The sequence below is a fragment of the Chaetodon auriga genome, chromosome 16, assembly GCF_051107435.1.
Source record: "Chaetodon auriga isolate fChaAug3 chromosome 16, fChaAug3.hap1, whole genome shotgun sequence".
Lineage (NCBI taxonomy): Eukaryota > Metazoa > Chordata > Actinopteri > Chaetodontiformes > Chaetodontidae > Chaetodon > Chaetodon auriga.
The window spans coordinates 17342469-17359467 of record NC_135089.1 but is presented as its reverse complement, the minus strand read 5'-3'; the positions used below and the strand labels follow the sequence as shown (position 1 = coordinate 17359467).

The following is a 16999-nucleotide window of genomic DNA, read 5'->3' as shown; positions in this document are numbered from 1 at the left end:
TTTTTTATTGACAGCATGAATTGTGATAAAATGACTTATCTACCTGCCTTTTGAAAATATTTTCATATTTAATGTACTGTAGAGCCTGTATCATCTTTGTAAATTATACACAATTTTTGCAATCAGTAAAATAAGTTCAACAGAAACATTTCTGTCCTGTACGTTTCATTTCAATGATGCTGGATTACCAGTAGACCACTGCCAATACAATAACAATCAGTTCAAAGATTAGGCATTACATTTTCAGCAACACAGAATAAATTGCATGGCTCTGCAAACACATACTACTGATGATGCTAGTTATTTGTGTTCTGCGGTGTTGTGGGGGGGACATTATGGTGTTGTATTAAAAAGAAAACATTCAAGAGACCTGAGTGACAGTGACCACTTTTCCAGCTTTGATACTTAATGTAAGAAATATGATCTGTTCAGATACCTTCAGGTCCATCACCATATACTCTAACAGTTCCCTCCATACCCTACACTCCCATGTAAGACATGGGAGAAAGTCCTAGAAACACATCCACCTCAGAGGGGACTAATCTCCCACTCACTATCAGAGTATGTATGTCATTAAAACTGAATGGGATATTAATTAAACAGAAGATCAGTGAGTAGGTGCACTGAATAAGGTGAAGAGGTCCACTGCTGAGCCAGACTTTGTCTCATCCAGTCAGAAGTTGTCCACAGGCTGAGCTGAAATGCTGTGTTGAAGCAGCTCGGCCACTAGGTGGCACCACAGTGCTTGTCAACGTCACACCATCGAGTAAATACAACCGGAAACGCTATAACGACAGCAATCATGGCGTCCACAACGGCGGGTCGGGCTGCTGTTAGTGCTGCCAAAGTTGTTAAACCGATTTTTAGCCGCGACCTGGACGAGGCTAAGCGCAGGGTCCGGGAGCTGTACCGAGCCTGGTACCGAGAGGTGCCCAACACAGGTATGTCGGTCCGCTGTGACGGTTGAAAAAGTATAGACAAAGCAGCGGCAGCGTCAAGGTCGTGTCTGTGTGGAGGTTCAACACAGTGACCAACATTAGCTTCTACTAAATATCAAGCTAACCATCTCATAAGACAATGTGCGGACGCTGTCTGTTCCCTGATACTTGAGAGGAGCGTTGAAATTGTCATTTAAGCTAATTGGACAATGTGGAAGCCCTGAACTGCAAGCGTTCATACATTGTGGTATTTAATCTTTTCAGTGTTGTACAAAACAGCGGGGTAACACCTGCGTTTGTATGTAGACTTACACAGCTTTTGTTAATGTTGGCTTCTGAATGTGGACAGCTGTCATATACTGATACTGGATTTAAATAAACAACGGTGCACTCCTCGATGCATACATGTAGTTTAGGACTTCGATCATCTCATGAAGACTGTCTGCATTTAGCTCCGGACGGGCTGGTTAACATTGTGCGGACAGGTTGGGAGCTGTCACATTATCGGTATAACTCAGATCAGGGCAGGAGACGCTGGTCCCATGTAAACATCAAACCTAATGATGGATTTATCCCCCTGTCAAACATTGCATGTGCAGCCAAAGCCTGATCCTCTGTTCTATAGACCTCCATCGTTGAAGCTTGTAAATGAGCCTCACTTTGTTGCACTGTTAGTAATGGACCACTACCCTGTTGGCTTTGGTCTTGTCATGGGTTTTGTTGACAGTATGAAGCACTCAGAAGAACAACACCAGTCACATCTTTCAAAATAAGTAGGATTTCTAAATGAGTTGACGGCTGAAGTTAATGTGGTGGAGTGACGTTCTGTTTCTATCTCTGTTCCCTTCAGTGGCAATGTTTCAGCTGGACATCACAGCGCGTGAGGGAAGAGACAAAGTGAGGGAGATGTTCGACAAAAACAAGCACGTCACTGACCCTCGTGTGATCGACATGCTGGTCATTAAGGTAAACAGCCTTTCACTGATCTGTGATCTTTATCAACCATAACCAGTTAGAGTCAGCTCTTTTAGGCTGCTTCATCGGCCGCCCAGTACCTCATCTCAGTGTTGGTGGATCCAAAACACAGTCACAGTTCAATGAATGAAGATGTAGGCTGTTGGAGTGACACTGTGCCGTGTTTTCCGGGGTGCTTTGAAACATTTTCCATTTGTATGTTATTTAATCTCCAGGGGAAAATGGAACTCCAGGAAACAATCCACATCTGGAAGCAGAGGACCCACGTAATGCGCTATTTCCACGAGACCGAGGAACCTCGTTCCACTGACTTCCTGTCCAAATTCTACCGGGGTCACGACCCATGAACTGTGTAGCTGTCTGCTGACCTCTGACCCCTCTTTGCTTGTGTCCAGTGTGACAGATGTTCCCCTCTACTGTAAATACACACTTAACACTCACATGCCGACACCTGTGTCTTTTATTCAGTTTCACTGGGATGATTTTAAAGGGACAGTTCAAGCAAAAACGCACTAAATCTTAAATGACAGACTGTACAGTTCCTTATTATTCTGCAGGGAGAGAAGTTGGTGAATAGTTAAGTAGAAAGTAGTTCATATTAAAGCTGTTCACAACAATATTATCTGTTATTGTGAACTGTGTCACTCGATTTAAGAGCTGTTGCTGTTGACATCTCCAAACCAAAACGATTTGGATGGACACACTTGTTAAGAAGAAATACAAGATTTATTTTGCTTTGGATGAGCTGTCCCTTTAAAATGGTATGGACTAAATGGTGTGTATTTAACCATATTCAAAGTAGTGTTTGGGATAGTCTTGTGTCAGAAAACAAAGCTGATGTTCTAGTGATAGTGGTACATTCAGTCAAGCGTTTATACGTAGGGAAGACGCCAGCATCGCACTTTGTATGACTGACTGACTCATCCCTGTTTTGAATGTACACACTCAGCCATGTGCTGCAGTTTACAGTCGTTTTCCCCTTTATTAAGACTTAAGTAGTGCATGCAGATACAGTACGATGTGAGCAGCCCTATCAGTGTGGACAACAGCAAAACCCCTGAACCCAGTGCAGACTCAAACACAGCAGAGGGACCACCAGGAAGGCATTTATGTGCTCTGAGGCTCGCAGACTTGTCCCAGCGGTAGTGACAAAACAAGATGACCTGCAGAGGAAAGGAGAAGCTTGAGTGCTGATTTCATTTCATGTCTTTATCCTGTTTTAAGTAGCATTTTTTATCTTACACTTCAGAGCCTGACAAGAGATTAATTCTACCTGGGAATTGCAGCTGCAAAAATCTAATAATTTTGTACAAAAAAAAACAATGTTTCTTGGTTAGTGAATGTTCACATTTCTGCCCCCAATAATAGCACATGCCCTTATATCCTATAGGCTGTCAGTGTGTGTGTGTGGGTGGATGGTTGGGTGGGGGGGTGGACGCGCGCTTGTGGTTAGCCACGATCCAAACCGGTGATACCTGATGACCAGGAGGCCTCACACCCCTCAGTCGTCATCATCGTCGTCCTCGGGTACGAAGATGTCGTGCTCCTCCAGCAGCGCAGCAAAGTTCTTGCTGATCAGAGTCCCCACATACAAGAAGGGCACCACGACCAGAGCAATCCGGAAGAGGCCGAACGGGGTCTGCTCCCCCGGTGCCGCACACCCCACCATAGAAACAACGAAGTTAGTTCATGTCAGGCAGCTCGTCCGAAGCTGCAATTTACACACGCCACACCCGGGCCTTGAAAGCAGCACTCACCTTCTTGGGTTTGGGCAGAATGGCGCCGGACCGGGTGCACACGGCTGTCCGGCTCAGTGTCACCGTCCTCCCCGGTCCATTGGAGGGCGTCTGCCGGCAGGTGAGGCCGTTCCTGAGGGCAGACAGCCTGGCCAGGCGACCGAGGGCCGACGCCATGTTGACAGCGTTTGACGCAGCAGCAGCAATGCGGAAAACGGCAGCTAATTTTGGACGTGGAGCAGCAACAGCGCCACCCAGCGGCGCTTTCCTGCTCTAATAATAACCCATGAGCCGCAGGTCTGCGCAATTCCCCCAACACAACACTCCAGAGAGGGAAATAAAGGCTGAAATAAACGACGCACGATGCAGGAAAAAAAAACAACTGGTTTTCATTCTTCCTCTTGTGATATGTGAAGTTGCAGCTTACACTGAAATGCAATAATCTTTAGCAGCCACATATTCTGAGAAAACAACAGTTTAGGATTTTTTTAAAAAAATCCAACATAACTCAACAAAAGAAAAATCCAAAACGTTAAAGCAAGTCAATAAATACTGTACAGCATTAAATATTTACAGACTCCCCACAGCACTGAAGGTGGCGACGAGCAGAAAACACTATCAGTGGCTTCATGACAGAAAATGCATGTGACACATGAATATACTGGCCTGGGAAGAGTTAAACGAGTGGTGCACACTGTAAACACATGGACATGCTCTTTCACCGGCATTATTGTGCTTCACTGTCAGTAATAAACTACAATATAAAGTTCCTCTTCTGCCGTCAAGTCCAAACGTAAACACTCAGCGAAATATGAAAGACTCCCTCAGAGATAAGTTAAATCATTTAAATAAGCTCTTTCACTGTACGAACTGAGTATGAACCAAAGGAATAAAGACCAAATCTCTACCTACAATGAATCTTTTTTAACAGAAAAAAAAAAAAAAAAATCTTTTTCAAGTAGCAAATGATATTCACACTTAGTGGACCAAACAAGACGCGTCTCCTCAGCGTCTCCTCAGTGCAGAGCCGTCCACCACTTTCCTCCCTCTCATCCTGGCGAGTCCTTTCAGCTGCACTGCTTCCTGCACAGCTCATCACTAAACAAAGTGGAGAGAGGATCATTGCTGTGTGTCATCAGAGTAACCGACCTGGAGGACACACTGCTGAGTGAAGCTCATGCTTCTCACCTGGTGCTTGAAGGACAAACGCCTGAAGAACTTGTTGAGCTCAAACACGCCGGGTTTGACAGGCTCTCCGGGCTTGCTGCTGTCCCCGAGTCTGACGATCTGTCCCTTGGCGATGGCGGCTCTGAGGCTCAGGCTCTTGACGATCCGAGCACTGGGCTCAGACTTAGGCGTGGGTTGGGAGGACACGGTGATGTAGGTGGCGTCTTTCTGGCGCTCTCTGTAGCTCACTGTCGGGGATGAATTGGGAGGAAACAGGAGGTGAGACATCTGTATTACCTGTGGGTGGGGAACCTTTTCTCCATCAGGGCTGTAATCAGTGACACCTCCAGACGGGAGGTGCACACAGGGAGGAGGCTGGAGTCATTACTGAACACACACATCTCACTAACCTCTGCAATGGCTGGCTTCTCATCAGATGATAGTGCCTGGATCAAACGGTCTCAGAGGGCGGAGGTTCCCCACCTCTGTCCTACTGTGTTATTACAACGCTGCCATCTTTTCCTCATCTACCACTGAAACCCTTTTTGAGACAGCTCTGAATTCAGACTTTTGGACTGTGAATGATGAAGGTTTGAACTTTTACCTGCAGAGGTGACTGTGGTGTCCGTGGTGCTGGTGAGCTCCAGAAGGATTGTGGGATATGCAGGGTGTAACAGGAAGAGCTTTCTTATGAGCGGCTCCGCTGCAGCAACACCCGGTGCCACCTGCACAGCCAGTTAATGTCATTAATGTCTCCAGGTCAAAGTACAGCAGGCTCTCTCTGGTCGGTACGGTTTGTGTATCAACAGAAAAGAACTGATTGGCCTCTCCGGCAGACTCACGGTTGTCTTGGTAACGTTCCTCCGTGCTCTGACTGGCTCGCTGGCCCAGAAGAGGAAAGCTGACTGGCCAGTTGAGGTGGCGATTACTGAAGTCTCCAAATCAAGACAAGGAAACACGAACTCTTCTGTCCAGAGAGGATGCCCGTTGGCCCCGTCAACAACCTGCGCCTGAGAGACAGAGAGGAGGAGAAAACCGACCCAACACAGTTAAAGATGTATCCTCCAAACTCCACAGCTCATTTATGTCTGCCACACTCTCCATGTGGACACACCAAAAAGGATTCCTTCAGCATGCGAGCGCGTGCATTCGTCTGCATGGAAGGACTGTTTGTGTCACCTGCATGATGCCGTTTGCCGAGTGCTGAACGAAAAGATCGAGGACTCCGTCGTCATTGAAGTGTCCTGGAGCTGGTTGGCTGCAACAGGCAAAGAAACCATTTCAGGAAGTCTCTCAAAACTCTGACACGTACCTAAACTGTGACTTTCACACCAGCTTTGATAACCTCGGTAAGCATCAGTGACACGGTGATTTGTGGGGCTTCACCTGTGAATGGGAGCTGAGCTGAAGGTCCATTCTTTACGTCTGTCCTTCTGTCTCAGCACTGACAGCTTGCTGGAGTCGTACACCACCACCCAGTCACTTCTGGTGGCGTTGAGGTTCGAAACAGCGTCCAGGCTGTTGTGGTTGTTGCCAAAACCAGCCACCAGGGGGAGCAGGAAGTCCACGTGATCAGATCCTCTAGAGAGAAGACAGCAAAGGTGTGATTTTGACTTAAATCATCATCAATTGGTGATTTTGTACCTTTTTTGGTATAAATATTGTGACAATCTAAGAATATTTTGATCTGTCTATGATATTAAATCATCTACGATGCTTCTTAATGTTTGAACCTGCATATATATAAAAAATATTCAAATATCAGTGATGCTCCTTATTGCGTCTCAATCCTAACCATTTCTGTTTTATTTCACTTGAACACATCGTCACACTTGCTGCATGTTTTGTCACAGCTTGCCCTTCATAGCAGCTGACTGAAGGTTTAATATTTAACAGTCACACAGCGGAACTTAACAGCATGTGCCGGCGCCCGAGGCGTACCTGTAAATATGTACTAAGGAGGAAAAGTTGTTTCTCTCCAGTCCCTCCCACCCCGGGTCCGTCCTGCGCAGTGCCGGTGCTACGGGCATTCTGCCGGTGGCGTTGAAGTAGATATCACGCAGAGAGATGGCCACGACGTTCCCTGATGGAAAAGACGCAGACTTGATCAAATGATTTCTATGAATTGCAACCGTTTGAACACACGGGACGACTGCTGAGTCTTTTGAGAGATGTTTAAAAGCGTCATGTTGCTGGTTGATTGCTTTACCTAGTCCAAACAGGATGTAATACGCCCCTTGTTGTGTCTCATGCAGCAAAGGACCAATCAGCTTCCCTTGTGCGCTGAGGTTGAAGGACACGGGCTGTCCGAGCCTCATCCCCGTCAGCCCGGAGATGAAGGTCAGGGAGAGATCCAGCACCTGAAAATGAATACGGCAGAATCAGGTACGTAGCCGCTGAATGCAAAGAAACGCGATCTGTGGCCTTTCAGCTCACAGTCACGCCAGAGAAAAACGCCACGGGCTGGAAAATGTCACCGGAGACACAATTTCACAGAAACCAGAGCAGCTGTCGAATTTCAGAACAACAGGAAATTTAGTATAAGCGCTCTGTTTTTGTTATGATCCATTTCAGTCATCATTGTGCCAGAGGGAAAAAAGGAAAAGCTGGCTGGACCTCGTTAGCAGGCAGGGTGGCGATGAGCAGATCTGGGACCGAGTCTCCCTGGAGGTCTGGGAGTAACAGCGCCTGGGATTCAATTTTCTTCAGCTGGACTGACCACAAGTTCTTCCCTGGGGAGTGAAAGGAAACCTCTTTGACCCGGTTTGAATGCTACAGGTGAACTCCGCTCACTGACTACAAAGCGAAAGAAGCAGCATTTTTTTAAACAGACTGACAGAAACCCAAGCATCTCGGCTCATCTTCTAACCTGTGGTGCCATTGACTGCCATGACGATGGACTTGCTGATGAGGAGGACCACGGGGGCCGGCTGGCTGCTGTACTGCAGGCCACACTGGATGTACATCACAGACTCCCGCATGACTTTCCTCCACAGCTCCCGGCCGCTGACTGCAGAGAGGGCCACCACGCTGTAAACTGGGATGAGGGAAGGACGTTATTGAGCAATAAAAACCAGGAAGAGCACGAAAAATCAGGCTGAAAGCAGTGAACCGCCGGAATCGACATCAGGATGAAGCCTCACGTACTCTTGTTCCCTTGTGTTGAGTGGGTGTCATTGGTCCACTCAGTGACAGCCAGAAGCACGTCCTCCATCGAATCACCATCAACATCCCACAACGCCAGAGCAGGTGGAGTGGCATCTAGACAGAGAAGCAAAATCAACACCGCCCACCAGCAGCGAGGCGTTTTTTTTTAACATTGTCTGAGTCTTAATGCTCGTGCAGAGCTTTAAGAGTCAAACACGTCTCGGCTGAGCCGTCCATGATCGTTTTCTAACAAAAACGCTTCTGTGGTCACTACAGGCGCGATCCTGCCGAGTCTGTGTGTGTGTCGCACGTCTACAGCGTTTCACAGCACATGCTGGGACAGAACGTGTGGTAGGTGGAGTGAGGCTCGCAATCCTGTGTAATTACAGCAGACTAATTAATGGGTGAGGGAGGGCTGTCTCGCCGCAGAGACTCCCGAGTAAGGCTTAGTAAAGTGAGCATTATTAGTGATGGACACGACAGCTTCCAAACACGCCTTTAAAATCTCCCGTTCATTTCTGTATTTATTCATTTCGGTGTGCTTAATCTTCGCCGTCATTCTCTTTACCTCCTGTATCTCCCAGCGCTCTCTCCCACTGCAGCCTCTTTTCCAGCTCTCCTTTGCGGCACGGGATCAGGAACGCACACAGCAGCACGAGCATGGTGGCGCAGACCAGAGGCACCAGGAAAAACGCGCTCCGGACAGCGTTCTTCATCCTCATCCTCTTCTCTTCTGCATCAGTACTGTGAACACTCAGCCCGGTGCCCCCCAGTGACCCAGCCCCCCCTCTGTCCTCCCCGGCCCTCTCCCTTCCTGAGTCCCTGTGGCTCCAGTACTGCACGCCCTTCATGTCCTCCCTGTCCTGCCTGGATTTGCTGGGGAGTCGTTCCCTCCACTCATCCTCCTCCTCCTCCTCCTCCTCCTCGCCCTCCTGCGCCTCGTCTTCGGCCCCCACGAGCCTTCCAGGTCTGCCGCTCCGCAGCTTCGAGGAGCCCGTGCCGAGGCAGCTGTCCCTGCCAAGGCCATTTCGGGGGTAGTTGAGCACGAGGTCGTCCTCTTCGCTCTCGTCCTCGCTGTCTGCTTGGGTCAGAGGGTCGTACTCGCCGAGGTCTGAGCCCTTCTTCCCTGCAGAGACACAAGAGGCTGCTGGTGAGCATCGCCTGTCCTGTGCAGGCACTAAGAGTACAGGTGCAGTGTGATACTCTGCTGACATCGTATTGATACTATTGCAGTATTACTGCATTATATCTGTATCCCTCCCTTACTCTGGCCGTTTTGCAGCGTCTCCAATGATGCATTTTACTCAAGTACTGTCCCTTAGTACTTAAACATATCACATTTATTTACACTAAGAATTCCACGTATTTACATCAGTTAATTAATATTTTATATCTATCTTTTTTTTTGGCACGTAAAACTACAAACAGCACAATATGCTGCATATACTGTAGTACAGAAGGCAGTAATGAGAATAAAGATACTGATCTTATCATCTCACCTGTAAAATCTTTAACCACCAGTGATGAGAATTCATATATTAAATCTTGTCGTGATTACATAGAGGTTATTTACATCTTTAAAGAAAGTTATGATAAACATTGCAGCCTGCTCAGAATTAAACTCTTCAAATAAAAAAGAAAATATTAAAAAATGAAATACTTAAATAATACAAATAATACACGAGCTGATGCACATTGCTTGTTGTTTCATGAGGCATTTCCAGAACAATACTTAGCCTGGCGTCAGATGAAATATTCATCATTTAGCTCGGCTTGTTTACTGTCCAGCATCAGCTTGAGTCGGGTTAACATTAGCTAGCAGCTAGCGGAGAGGTAGAGGAGAGCAGAGCCGCTGTGACAGAAACATGTCAGCGTGCTGCTCCACACACAGAAAACCTTCATTTCTTCACGATCATCCTTTAGAAAAACACGCTCATCGAGCGGGGATGACACGGCACAGACGCTCGAGGTGTCTGAGCATCAAATCAGCGCATCGGATCAATCAGCCGCATGATGAAGAGCGGAGAAGCCGGAGCCGACCCGCACACATCACACAGTCCTGTCAGAGGCTGCCTTCTCCTCACTGTCTGCGGCTTTGTTCGGTCTGTCTATGAGTCCCGATGAGATACGTGAAGCGCATCTTACCGGGCAGTTTGAGGGCACGGGACAGAGCTGCAGCCATTTCTCCTCTAACGGGTCCGCGAGACAGCGACGTGAGGTGGCGGTGATGAACAACTCGCGGGCACCGACCCAGCAGGTTGGATCAGCGCCTGCCCAACTGCATCCTGGGATTAAGAGTTTTTACTGTCATGCACCGCGACTACAAGTTTTTTTTTTTTTTTTTTTTTTTTTTTTCTTGTTGTTGTTTGAGCCCTCGGCACAAAACCAATGGCATAATATTCAGTAAAATCGGTATCAAACATTTGTTTTTAAATATAGCATAAGTGACAACGCTATCAAGTGGTATTTTTTCAAGGAGCACTTCACTGATGCAACAGTTTTTGTAAATGAAACTGTTACGTAAATGACTTGTTTTAAACTGGTGTGCACTCTGCAACAGTGAAGAAAGTGATTGTGTGTGTAACACTAATAGGTTTTGGTAGAGCGCCTTCTCTTTTAATGACAAAATGTAGATTATTATTTTGGTAATAGGAACAGACCACTATAGAGGCCAATATGGTTAGTTTGAATTAGACATTGTCAGGGGTCGGGGTAGGTCCTGGTCCAGCGAGGCATCTCGCGAAGTAGGCGAATCACCTTTGCCGGCAGACCTATACCCTTTCAAAAATTCATCTCGTAAGTTGAACGAGGGCGCGGGCGTCACCCCGCGTCGTTATTTTCCTTACTCATCAGTTTAAGGCATAATGAATCAAGTGCCGAAGACCCTGATATCACCAGTGTCCGGGGATACTCTATTAGGGTGCCAGTTTATGCGTTACTTGTAGAGCTTATTTTAGTTTTGACCAACAACCGGGTGTATGTGAAATAAAATTTGATGAGAATCCCATCTGAAACATCGTATTAACGATGGCACTTTACGTGTGCTGCGCAAGACCATAAGATTTTTTGCGAGAATTTGGCGCAAAGGCTCATGGGTACCGATGTATCCCATTCATTTTAATTTGTCAAGAGTAATCGATCGCAGAGTTTTTATTTGCTTGACAATAGAAGTTGCATTGTTTTCTAATGTAGTGTGTCTGTTTCAACCATACATTGATAATCATTCTTGATTTTGAAAGACATGAACAACAAATATTACATTAAAAGGATGAACTACATGCTCAATTCATAGTAGCCAATTTGCGGTCTGGCCCAAATCAGCTTCCGTAGTCCTTACTAAAACTACTCACGCACGCACGCGCTGTGAGGCAGTGTGAGAAAATGGCAGACGTCTCTTTGGATGAAGTGATACGACGGCGCGGGATTAACCTCAAGACACCAGCTAAACGGTATTAAAATTATCAGTGCACTGACGGATATTTTTGCTTATTACGGACATGGCGACTGACGATAACATTTCTAAAAGCATAGCGACATTTGAGAGCTGTTGTAGCTAGTTGGCTACCGTAAGCTAACGCTAGCCCATTACAGCCAGCAGCGAGTACATCGTAACTGGTAGGCTAGCTGACATTAGCTGTAGGCCTTTACCGATGAAGCCATTCATCGCCAAATTTGGGAAATACGATTTAATTAGTCATCAGAAGCCGTGTTGTAACCAAACTAGTATTTGGTAGTCGAAATTAAGCAGAAAAATGATAAGATGCGACCAAGTTGCTTGTGTTTGTAACTTCTCTTGCTAGGTTTAGCTAGTTAGCGAGCTAATATTTATGTTGGCAGCTAAGCAGGTTTTTGCTATCTTACGTTAACACGTATGGAACAAATGTCGATGCTGGGAGCACTGGGTTAGAACATGGTGGTGTCTTGTCCAAATTTAAGTTTAAAACTTCATTTGTTGTCCATCCTGAATTAAATTAACGTTAATTATAGCAGAAATTGTTTTCTCATACCGAGCTAAGTACGTCAGCCATTGAATGCGTTCCCTCTTTACTGTGTAAAAAAAACAATATTTCTAGAAATAATTCGTAAGATTAAATTACATCAGTTTTGCTATTGTTAAGCATTATTGTGGAAATAAAAATTCCACGTTTTTGGTAATTAACAAATGTGGAATGGAGCACTGTTTACAGAATCCCAATGAGTGTGAGAGTAACACTGAGAAATCTAAAGAAACCTTGTGCTTTTTTCTTTCTCTCAGGCCCATGTTTGGACGGGGTGCAGGAGGAGTTGGTAAGAGTTTTGATGCCCGACAAAAGATTGGTGTCAATGATGTCAGGCAGCGGCTTGGAGGAGGAGCAGGTAGGGGCCACATTATTGCCTGGACCAATAAAATTATTAGATGACTAATGGCTCATAATGAGCAAAAACAAACTGATCACAGAGTGTTGTGATTTGGGGATTATCACTAATTTCACCCTCAATCTTCTTCCTGTCTCCCCCCAGGGTTTCAAGTGAAAGATGCCAGAGAAAAACTGGGTCAGAAAGATGCTCGCTTCAAAATTCGTGGCAGGGGAGGGGGAGGGACATCAGGTGGAGTGCAGGATGCTCGTCAGATGATCAACTCTCGCAAACAGGGGCAGAGTCAGTTTGGTGTCCCCGCACAGACCATGCAAATGACAGCGATAACACACCAACTACAGAGCCAGACGCTTGTGCCACAAATACAGATTCACACCAGCAACAATCTTGCTGGTGTGAACGCAAGGCAGTTTGCCCCTAATGTACAAGGACTGAGTGTGAGGGGCAGTGCAGCACCGCAGCTGAGCAATAATAAGAGGATGATGGATGCTCGTGATAGACTGAGCCTCAAGAGGAGCATTGGAGGAACACAGACACAGTCTGCTACTGCACCACCCCTAAAAATAACAAAGACCATCCAGGTGAGGATTAATAAGTATCTTTGTCTGGAGCAGAGCAGTGACACAGCCTGCTTGTACGCATGCTTGTTGAAATATAAAAGCACATTGACATGCCAATTGTATTCTAATCTGTAATGTTATCTTTTTACAGCAGCGTCCAGTAGGGATGTCGGGTGGAATACGAGCAGCTCCACAGGTAGTTTCTCCTCTTCCATATTACAAATTGAGTAAATTTTTTGTTGACATAAATGTTCCTCTGAAAGAGAGCACGGTGTTTTAATGGATAAGATTGTAAGTAAAGTATTTTGTCTCCCACAGCCTGTCTCAAATGAGCATGATGGCATCTCCAGTAAACAAATAAAGATCACTACAACTAATAGTATGCTACAATCACGGGTAAGAGCTGCTTCACAGCTGACTTGACCTTACATACCGTCTGAGTGAACACAGACTCAAAACACCTATTTGAATCATTGTAAAATCCAGTGTCTGTTTCTCATATTAACTTTCCATCCATAAATCCACACAGTCTGGTACACTGGGCTCCACATTCTCCATGTCAGCCCCAATCACCAAGGTGGTTAAAAATGATGCGTACACTGCCCCGTGTCCTCCTGTCCCGGTGGCTCCCACCCGGCCCAACACCAGCATGGCTGCTGCCAGGTCCTCCGCTGCAGCTTTGCAACCAGTCTCCAGGACTTTGCAGCAAAGTGCAACAGCAACTAGCACAACAGCTCCTACTCCTCCTCAGGTAAACATTCCTGCTTGCGTCTGTAGCTCAGTATGACCTCCCTCCCAACTGCGTTGCGTACTGTAATTGAGCCAATTGAGAGAACCCAGTAAGTTAATCTTGGTTTGATATTTTAGCAAGTCAGTTGATTAGAAATGCTTACTTTTTCCTGCACAGAGCAGTCTCCCAGATGATGATAATTTTTGAAGCAATGAAATTAGCTGTTGCAAACAATTTGTCAAGTAAGTGCTTAAGTAACTTCTAAAATCAAAGACAAATATGTTTCCAAATGTTTTTGAAATAATTGACATTGTAATCCACTCAAGGAATTTAATCCTCTCCTCGTGCTGCTTCCCTCCTCCTCACTTTGTTACAGTAAACTAGCTAATCCAGTTGCTGATCTCCTGTCAGTATTTGGTGTTTTTCCCAGCAATCAAATTTGCTATTTAACACAGGTAAACTGACAACTGTTCATACATACATGGCTTTCCTACACAGTCCCTGAAGTGTTTCACAGCAGAAACACACTTCTTGCTGTGGATTATGTTTGTAATGAAGCCCCAGATTGTTTTTGTGAGTTAATCAGTTGATGGTGGCATGACTACAATAGCTGTAAATGATTACATTTTCATTGCCTCTGCTTGATCATGTGGTGTCACATTCTTTGTAGCCTGCTTTCAGTCCTTTGGAGGGGACAAAAATAACAGTGAACAACCTGCATCCCCGAGTCACTGAGGAAGACATAGTTGTGAGTAAATCACTCTGATTGGCACTAACTTTTGTCACATTTGCTGTTCAATGATGTGCTGGGTGGTGCTCTGGTGACTCACTCAGTGTGTGTTTGTACTGCCCGTCTCTTTGTCCACAGGAACTGTTCTGTGTGTGTGGAGCCTTGAAGCGAGCACGACTGGTGAAGGTGGGCGTGGCTGAAGTGGTGTTTGTACGTAAAGAGGATGCCGTGAGCGCATACAGGAAGTACAACAACCGCTGCCTGGACGGTGAGTGCCAGTGGCAAGGACGCACACATCAGATGGTGCTCTGGGTTTTGGGCTCTGGCTCTTGTTTTGCATGCAGGTCAATGACTACAGGACTGATGACTAGTTTGCTGGTTCAGGACATCATTGCATGTCTCTGTTAAACCAAAGTGTTTTTGTTGAAGGTTAGCCAAGTCAGATGTAGTCAGCATCACTGAGACCACCATTAGCTAGACTGATTAACTGACTGAGTTTGGGTGTTTTTGTGTAACATCTGTATTTTTTTTTTTTTTCTTTCTTTCTTCTTTCCACCTACAGGGCAACCCATGAAGTGTAACCTTCACATTCAGGGAAATGTCATCACTTCTGATCAGCCCATTCTATTGTAAGTAACCCCGTGAGGCTTCATTCCTTCATTTCAGTTTAATCCTCAGTTGACTGTGTTTACATGCACAAGCTTTATTTCGCATATTTCATATCAGCTGTAATTTGCCCCTAACCAGAGTGACTGAAATTCATGCAAATTCATTTCTTTCGCTAAGTATAAAGAATTGTGACATTATGTCTACTAAATTTGTAAGTAATCACCAGCAAATACTCAAGCAATGACGGTCCAGCCAGGATTTGTCATGGAAGCAGTTACCCAGATGACACATATGGAGATTGGATTATTCAGTTCAAGCTATGGATACAGTGTTTCTAACTGACCACTCACAATAAGATTGGCTGGCACAGTCCATTAGAGACTAAGAAATGTACGACAATGATTTTGTTTGACATCCCCGTCTCTCCTTGACTCGTACAGGAGGCTCAGTGACACTCCAGGCACAGGCAGCGGAACAAAAAAAGACGGTCTGCCTTCCTCCTTGGCTCGCCCCTCTGGGCAGCGAGCCTCCTCTCAGCCCACTCCAGAAGTGGACCCTCAGACCATCCTCAAAGCTCTGTTCAAGTCCACCGCGCAGTCGGCCTCCACCACCGAGCCCCCCAGCTCACAGGCCACTGCCTTTCGCATCAAGATATAGCTCATGTCTAGTGTGAATACACTGTTCATAAACATATAACTGCATTCTCAGTGTTCACATACAAACTGTGTTTTTGCCTTGACAGCAGGCAGCGCGCATTCTCTCATATGAAGCTGATTTTTACACATTTGATATACATGACTTCTCTGAACTTGAAATTCATGGACAAGCAACATCTTGTTTTCGGTTTTGTGGTATCCGAATGTCACCTGTTTGTTGCTGAGATGGACCAGGGGAAGGAAGTGTGATGTGATTTGTTGTTTTATCCAATGTGGTGGGGGATGCCAAATCAAACTGGGTGTGTAGGAAGTTTTTTTTTTTTTTTTTTTTTAAACTTTTTGGTCAATTCGATGCCAACCCATTGGATATGTTGAGTTTTTTTTTAATGCTCCAGTTTAATTCTACCTACGCCCATGTCCAAAAAAAAAAAAAAAGAAGAAAAACTAAAAAAAAGTTCAATTGACCGACACCAAGCAACATTGTCATTTCTGAGAAGTGCATTATGTTTAATGTCCTGTTCATCCACACAGGTGTGTTCAGTTTCAGTGTCTGTACCTCACTTTGGATTTTCCAGGCTTACAGACCATAGAGATGAAAGGGAATATAGAACAAACACAGTGCAGTAGATAAAATATCTGTCCAGTTAGGCAGCACAGTGAAGTTGTCCTCAGCAAATTCTCACCACAACCCTGCCTAACTTCAACCTGAGAAGAGGTCTTCCTAGCCGAAATTACTGAAAACACTTGTGTGCGTAAATCAGGGACGGACAGAAACTAAAATACCACGCTGATTTCACTAAACTAGTTTTCAGTCAGTCATGTTGATAATTTGCTTGTTTTTAACCATCTTTGTGGCATCCAGACTCTTGTGTGCTCTGTGACCGATTTCACACGGTTGTCCAGTTTTGAAGCAGTACGTGTTTAATTCTTTCTAGTATACATTACACTTGATTCATTTTCAAGGACTGTAAATTACTTTCTGTTGCTTTCTTGGTATGTCAGTGGAGATGAGACTAGAGAGTTCAGACGTGTCTGTGAAATGTTGCCATTAAATATTTAGCTTTGTAGATGTTGTGTGAGACTCTTCTTTCCCCTCGATCATACGATGGGGATGCTTTCATTTGTCATTCCATGTATCACAGATTTACAACTAAAACTTAACAGCCAAAAATCATTTCAAAGTATTTTGAAGCTCTACAGCTGTTGTGTTTGAAATTAAACTAAACTGCCTGAAGTGAAAATATTACTGGCCCATTTTTCCCCCCACTTTTTTCGGTGCAATCTATTTATGGCTGTGCTAAAAATGGTAACATAGTACTGTTTATGTAGGATAAACTAAGAATAACACGCACAGATTCTGAGACGAGTGTTGCGTTTGTAACCAATTGGAAATTC

General features: G+C 45.3%; 4 protein-coding genes and 1 non-coding gene across 6 annotated transcripts; 2 read left to right on the top strand and 3 right to left on the bottom strand.

Annotated features, from left to right (window-relative positions):
• The first annotated feature begins 802 nt into the window (after positions 1 to 802).
• ndufa6 (NADH:ubiquinone oxidoreductase subunit A6) lies at positions 803 to 2353 on the top strand. The gene is made up of 3 exons (XM_076751760.1): positions 803 to 941; positions 1789 to 1904; positions 2129 to 2353. The coding sequence occupies exons 1-3, from the start codon at positions 803 to 805 to the stop codon at positions 2258 to 2260; spliced, it is 387 nt and encodes a 128-aa protein (XP_076607875.1). The 3' UTR covers positions 2261 to 2353.
• A 119-nt stretch (positions 2354 to 2472) lies between these two features.
• On the bottom strand, positions 2473 to 3910 carry smdt1a (single-pass membrane protein with aspartate-rich tail 1a). Its single transcript, XM_076751764.1, has 3 exons — positions 3671 to 3910; positions 3389 to 3552; positions 2473 to 3076 (listed from the first exon to the last, which is right to left on the bottom strand). The coding sequence occupies exons 1-2, from the start codon at positions 3824 to 3826 to the stop codon at positions 3415 to 3417; spliced, it is 294 nt and encodes a 97-aa protein (XP_076607879.1). The 5' UTR covers positions 3827 to 3910; the 3' UTR covers positions 2473 to 3076; positions 3389 to 3414.
• Positions 3911 to 4021: 111 nt separating this feature from the next.
• Positions 4022 to 10252, bottom strand: fam234b (family with sequence similarity 234 member B). Its single transcript, XM_076751735.1, has 13 exons — positions 10109 to 10252; positions 8532 to 9089; positions 7964 to 8077; positions 7686 to 7853; positions 7433 to 7548; positions 7026 to 7176; positions 6758 to 6899; positions 6203 to 6397; positions 5996 to 6074; positions 5659 to 5826; positions 5421 to 5541; positions 4838 to 5064; positions 4022 to 4747 (listed from the first exon to the last, which is right to left on the bottom strand). Exons 1-13 carry the CDS (start codon positions 10143 to 10145, stop codon positions 4745 to 4747), a joined length of 2079 nt encoding a protein of 692 aa, XP_076607850.1. The 5' UTR covers positions 10146 to 10252; the 3' UTR covers positions 4022 to 4744.
• A 420-nt stretch (positions 10253 to 10672) lies between these two features.
• On the bottom strand, positions 10673 to 10826 carry LOC143334756 (U12 minor spliceosomal RNA). The gene has a single exon (XR_013078359.1). It is a non-coding gene; the product is annotated as a U12 minor spliceosomal RNA (small nuclear RNA).
• Positions 10827 to 11317: 491 nt separating this feature from the next.
• Positions 11318 to 16671, top strand: poldip3 (polymerase (DNA-directed), delta interacting protein 3). Of its 2 annotated transcripts, XR_013078291.1 has the most exons (11): positions 11318 to 11412; positions 12219 to 12319; positions 12464 to 12900; positions 13031 to 13075; positions 13198 to 13275; positions 13409 to 13630; positions 14280 to 14357; positions 14478 to 14607; positions 14902 to 14968; positions 15389 to 16150; positions 16197 to 16671. XR_013078291.1 is itself a non-coding variant. In XM_076751740.1 (10 exons), exons 1-10 carry the CDS (start codon positions 11345 to 11347, stop codon positions 15603 to 15605), a joined length of 1443 nt encoding a protein of 480 aa, XP_076607855.1. In that variant the 5' UTR covers positions 11318 to 11344; the 3' UTR covers positions 15606 to 16671. The 2 variants fall into 2 exon arrangements, 1 of the variants encoding a protein (XP_076607855.1); XM_076751740.1 differs by having other exon boundaries at positions 15389 to 16671.
• The last annotated feature ends 328 nt before the right edge of the window (positions 16672 to 16999 follow it).